The following is a 6,000-nucleotide window of genomic DNA, read 5'->3' as shown; positions in this document are numbered from 1 at the left end:
TGTTGTGCAGCCTGTGTACGTGTGCATAGTGAATATATCCCATATTGATCTCGAGGAAACAGTGGCGTTTTGTGGCTCATGTGTTTCGGGGCGGTTCTCTCATCTTATCACCAATATTGTGAACTTACAGATCTGTGTCGTGTGTGTTCCCTATGTGCCTATGCTATTAGCGCCAGTTTTGTTTAGTGCCACGCCACGTTGTGTGGCACCACATTCTGCAGTTTTATATATATATATATATATATATATATATATATTAGCGAAACATTCAGTGAAGGTTAAAGTCGTCCCTTATATTTGGCACACCAGTGTAGTTTATGTTTTGTGGGCTTCCTTCGTTAATGTTCACTTCACGCGTGTTAATGACTGGCCAGCAGTGCGCTGGCAGTGCAAACGAGAATAACGGAAGCGACTCGCTCGGCTGACGTGTGCGCTTTTTCGATGTTGGCAGGCATGCTGGTGCACGTGCAACTGTGACGCGTACTGCGAGGGAGCGTGCACGCGCATCGAGTGCGGGCGCCCGCCCGGCCATGCCGTCTGCCACTGTTACCCGGTGACGACCGGCTGCCCGGGGGCGGCGGCGGCGGCGGCTGCGGCCGCTGCTGCTGCGGCGGCGGCGGCGGCTGCCGGCCGGGGGTGCGACGACGAGCGCACCTCCGCCTCCGAGTCGTCGCCGTCCGCGGGCTCGGCGTCGCCGCCGCCGCCCCCGCCGTCGGTGTCCGGGGGCCGGTGCCGGCACGGCAGCATCCACGGCTGGCCCCCCGAGCCGCCGCCCCCGCCGCCGCCCTGCCCCGCCGCCCGCTGGGAGTGCGTGGGCGGATACCCGGCGGCCAGCACGCCGCTGCCGCTGCGGCGCTGCAGCAGCCTGCGCTACCACGGCAGTTACCACAGCCAGAACACGCTCTCCACCAACACACACTCCTACCGCAAAGGTGAGGTACGCAGCTGCGACCGTCTTCTCTCTCTCTCTCAATGCCTGCAGCCTGACATACCGCCGACGATACTGCTACAGCGCTACAACTAAATTCAGTTAATATAGCTACTAATAATATTTTTGCACTTAATATTGGCATGATGTGTTTCACTACATAGTGTGATGAAAATATCCGAGCACCAATCAGTCGACATTAATATGTGACGGCCTGAATTCTCCTGAGGTCACTTCCAGTGAGTTGTTTAAGGGGGATAGGAAGTGAAAAGGGCCGACTTCGAGCAGGGGAGGCACCACAGGACATTTTAATTTCCACTGTCTCTACTTTTACAAGTAAATTCATATAACTTTGTCAGCATTACCAAGAAGGATTAAGGATTCACACTCGTAGCAGCAGAAGTTCAAAAACATAGCAAAGTAATTCTTCTTTACATGTGAAATTTCATCATTTTTTCACTTACTATTGGCTGCATTTGTTGCTATAGGTACACTTTTCTTCATAAGCAAGATAGAATGTTCGATGAATTTAGGGCAGCATACTAACCGTACTTACAGGTGTCTGAAACTCTAGAATCTACACTCCTGGAAATGGAAAAAAGAACACATTGTCACCGGTGTGTCAGACCCACCACACTTGCTCCGGACACTGCGAGAGGGCTGTACAAGCAATGATCACACGCACGGCACAGCGGACACACCAGGAACCGCGGTGTTGGCCGTAGAAAGGCGCTAGCTGCGCAGCATTTGTGCACCGCCGCCGTCAGTGTCAGCCAGTTGGCCGTGGCATACGGAGCTCCATCGCAGTCTTTAACACTGGTAGCATGCAGCGACAGCGTGGACGTGAACCGTATGTGCAGTTGACGGACTTTGAGCGAGGGCGTATAGTGGGCATGCGGGAGGCCGGGTGGACGTACCGCCGAATTGCTCATCACGTGGGTCGTGAGGTCTCCACAGTACATCGATGTTGTCGCCAGTGGTCGGCGGAAGGTGCACGTCCCCGTCGACCTGGGACCGGACCGCAGCGACGCACGGATGCATGCCAAGCCCGTAGGATCCTACGCAGTGCCGTAGGGAACGCACCGCCACTTCCCAGCAAATTAGTGACACTGTTGCTCCTGGGGTATCGGCGAGGACCATTCGCAACCGTCTCCATGAAGCTGGGCTACGGTCCCGCACACCGTTAAGCCGTCTTCCGCTCACGCCCCTACATCGTGCAGCCCGCCTCCAGTGGTGTCGCGACAGGCGTGAATGGAGGGACGAATGGAGACGTGTCGTCTTCAGCGATGAGAGTCGCTTCTGCCTTGGTGCCAATGATGGTCGTATGCGTGTTTGGCGCCGTGCAGGTGAGCGCCACAATCAGGACTGCATACGACCGAGGCACACAGGGCCAACACCCAGCATCATGGTGTGGGGAGCGATCTCCTACACTGGCCGTACACCTCTGGTGATCGTCGAGGGGACACTGAATAGTGCACGGTACATCCAAACCGTCATCGAACCCATCGTTCTACCATTCCTAGACCGGCAAGGGAACTTGCTGTTCCAACAGGACAATGCACGTCCTCATGTATCCCGTGCCACCCAACGTGCTCTAGTAGGTGTAAGTCAACTACCCTGGCCAGCAAGATCTCCGGATCTGTCCCCCATTGAGCATGTTTGGGACTGGAAGAAGCGTCGTCTCACGCGGTCTGCACGTCCAGCACGAACCCTGGTCCAACTGAGGCGCCAGGTGGAAATGGCATGGCAAGCCGTTCCACAGGACTACATCCAGCATCTCTACGATCGTCTCCATGGGAGAATAGCAGCCTGCATTGCTGCGAAAGGTGAATATACACTGTACTAGTGCCGACATTGTGCATGCTCTGTTGCCAGTGTCTATGTGCCTGTGGTTCTGTCAGTGTGATCTTGTGATGTATCTGACCCCAGGAATATGTCAATAAAGTTTCCCCTTCCTGGGACAATGAATTCACGGTGTTCTTATTTCAATTTCCAGGAGTGTAATTAATTTATGAAAAAATGAATGAGCTGTTATGTTTTAAACTTTTGTGTAGAAAAAAGTCAAATTTTGTAGTTACTTATCTCAATTTTTACCACAGTTTTTAACAGATTTGGAAAATTCTATATTTTCATACACCTGAAAGTATGGTTTGTATGCTGTGCAAACTTCATCAAAGAATCTCTCTTACTTGTGAAGAAAAATATACCTATAGCAACAAATGCAGCCAACAGTAAGTGAAAAATGATGAAATTTCGTATCTAAAAAAATTTATTTTGTTACGTTTTTTCATTTCCACTGCTATGTGTGTGAATCCTGAATCCTTCCTGGTCATTCTGACAAAGTTTTATGAATTTATTTGTAAAAGTATAGACAGTAGGAAATAAAATAACCTGTGGTGCCTCTCCTGCTCCAAGTCGGCCCGTTTGACGTCCTACCCCCCTTAAATGACTGTCGAGGAATGGCAGAAACAAGAGACTAGTGAAAATGAACGCTGGTGTCCTGAGCTAAACTGACTTTCTAACTCATCCCTAAGGTGTTTCACCGGGTTAGGGTTGACAGTCTGGACGGGCAGAACTTTTGGTAACATTTTTGAGAAATTATGATGTCAAATTAAATATTTTTCAGCCGTCAGTTTTCAACCTTATTTTAATAGGCTACCAATTTCGGCGCTTCATAACGCCATCTTCAGGCACCTGACCAACATGTAGGAATAATCTACCTCGCTTGTCACGAAGCTGGGACCAGCGATAATAGTATTAGTAGATATCTACTTGCTACAATGACAACTTCAAACATCACCCGTCGAGTCTCCGCGACCATCTCTAAAAAGATGGACATACAGAGACTTTTTGAGAAACAGCGACCTTGTACGCTACCTAAAACCAGTGAAAGAAACAGTCTAGATTCCCATGGTTATTTTATTAAAATGAGCGGTTTCTTCCTAATCTTACGCCATCTTCAAAACAGCACCTTCAGCCGACGTTTCATCGATTGAGGTCTATTGACTGTTCTAGACACTGTCAGCTTCAGCTAATGGTGCTGTTCTGGAGACTGCCCAAGACTAGGCCGGTAGCGGTCATTGCAATAAAATAATCATCGCCATCTAGACTGTGTTTTCACTGATTCTTTATTCTGGACAGATCTGTCCATTTCAGGAATGTCAGCGTGCAGTTGCCTAACCATTGCCTCACAGAAATTGCTTTGTGACAAGATGCATTATTACCATCGGCTCCGAATTTTTCCTCTACTCTGTACACAATACAGTTCTGTAAAATGTGTTTATATCCTTCCGCATTTAGCGTTTTCTTAAGCTCAGTAAATGGACCACTCCCTAACCAAGAAAATTATTCCCAATACCGTAAGCTCTCCTCCTCTGTACATCGTTGTTGGCACTACACAGGATAGAAGCTTTCTGCAGGCATTCGACAAACCCAATGGCCACAGTCTTTGCAACATCTAAAACGTCGCTTAGACCTGACAAAACCAGTTTGCGGCTCGTGAGGTGTTCCTCGACCGGTTTTAACAACCGCCCTTCGAATGGTCGACGGTCCCTGTTCGAAGTATGCGAGGTCTGCTCGTATTGGGTAAGCTATGTTCTTTCTTCGTGATTACACTTCTCTGTCACATTACCAACAATCGGCTTACGCAGCTTTAGAAGGGTTGAAATGTCCCTGACATATTCCTCATTTAGGTGACGCCAAAGACTGAGCCACTTTCTAACTTATTGACTGACACATTCTGTTGCTGTTACATCTCTACGGACAGCACAGTACTCCCCTACTACTTTTATACTCAATGCCTCTCGTGACACCTAGTTGTCCGTTTCCCATTCAATATGGATGTCCGGAGTGTTTTGATAAGATAGATCTCTTAGTGCAATATCATAGTTACCAGCACCTACATTTACATCTCCGAATTATATCCTAGTTAATCTATGGTGCATGGTGCAGGGCAGTTTGTATCAGTGTTATCCACCTTCTGTCATATTGCATCCGCGTATTTATCTACAGAAAAACATCGGTCTACGTACTCTCTTAACCTCTCCTGTCTGATTCTCGTGTTCTCAACGAGATAAGCATAGTATCCCACTAAGTAGATGAATCGCCTTCATTTACTTCCGGAACGATGGACGTGGAAGAATTATGGGCAAAATTTAAACACATTGTAAATCACGCATTGGAGATGTATGTGCCGAAAAAGTGGGTTACGGACGGAAAAGACCCACCGTGGTTTAACAGCGCAATTCGGAGAATGCTCAGGAAGCAAAGACAGTTGCACTCGTGGTACAAGAAAGAGAGGGAGAATGAGGACAGGCAAAAGTTAGTAGAGATTCGTGCTGGTAAAAAGAGCGATGCGCGAAGCATACAACCATTACCACCGTCATACCTTAGCAAACGATCTTGCTCAAAACCCTAGGAAATTCTGTCTTACGCAAAATCGGTAAGCGGGTCGAAGGCTTCCATCCAGTCACTCACTGATCAGTCTGGCCTGGCAATGGAACACAGCAAAACGAAAGCTGAAATTTTAAATTTACCATTTGACAAAGCTTTCACGCAGGAGGATCGTACAAACATACCGCCGTTCGTGTCTCGTACAGATTCCCGTATGGAGGACATAGTGATAGACATCCCTGGGGTTGTGAAGCAGCTGAATGGGTAGAAAATAAATAAATCGCCAGCTCCTGATGGGATTCCAGTTCGGTTTTACAGAGAGTACTATACAGCATTGTCTCCTTACTTAGCTTGTATTTATCGCGAATCTCTTGCTCAACGTAAAGTCCCGAGCGACTGGAAAAAAGCGCAGGTGACGTCTGTATAAAAGAAGGGTAGAAGGACGGATCCTCAAAATTACAGACCAATATCCTTAACATCGGTCTGTTGCAGGATTCTCGAACATATTCTCAGTTAGAATATAATGAATTTCCTTGAGTGTGCTCCCTGCCGCCGTTGGATAAGCAGCTGCAGCAGCAAGTCGTATAACCCTAGCTTACTTATTTGTTAGATAGTTTAATTAATTTCTTTGCGTGTTTTTTGGTACTTGCATTGTTTAATTCATATTTCGTCCATATTAT

General features: G+C 48.0%; 1 protein-coding gene across 1 annotated transcript in view; it reads left to right on the top strand.

The window, feature by feature from the left end:
• Nucleotides 1-775: 775 nt before the first annotated feature.
• Nucleotides 776-6,000, top strand: part of LOC126336050 (monocarboxylate transporter 12-like) — a gene marked incomplete at its 5' end in the record, with an annotated part of 267,456 nt that continues 262,231 nt past the window's right edge. Inside the window, one exon of the mRNA XM_049999529.1 lies at nt 776-932. Within this exon, the coding sequence (XP_049855486.1) occupies nt 776-932 (157 nt within the window). The remainder of the gene's footprint in view (nt 933-6,000) is intronic.

This window comes from Schistocerca gregaria, chromosome 2 (genome assembly GCF_023897955.1).
Source record: "Schistocerca gregaria isolate iqSchGreg1 chromosome 2, iqSchGreg1.2, whole genome shotgun sequence".
Lineage (NCBI taxonomy): Eukaryota > Metazoa > Arthropoda > Insecta > Orthoptera > Acrididae > Schistocerca > Schistocerca gregaria.
Note: the sequence above shows the minus strand (reverse complement) of the source record. Positions and strands in the feature narration are given on the sequence as shown.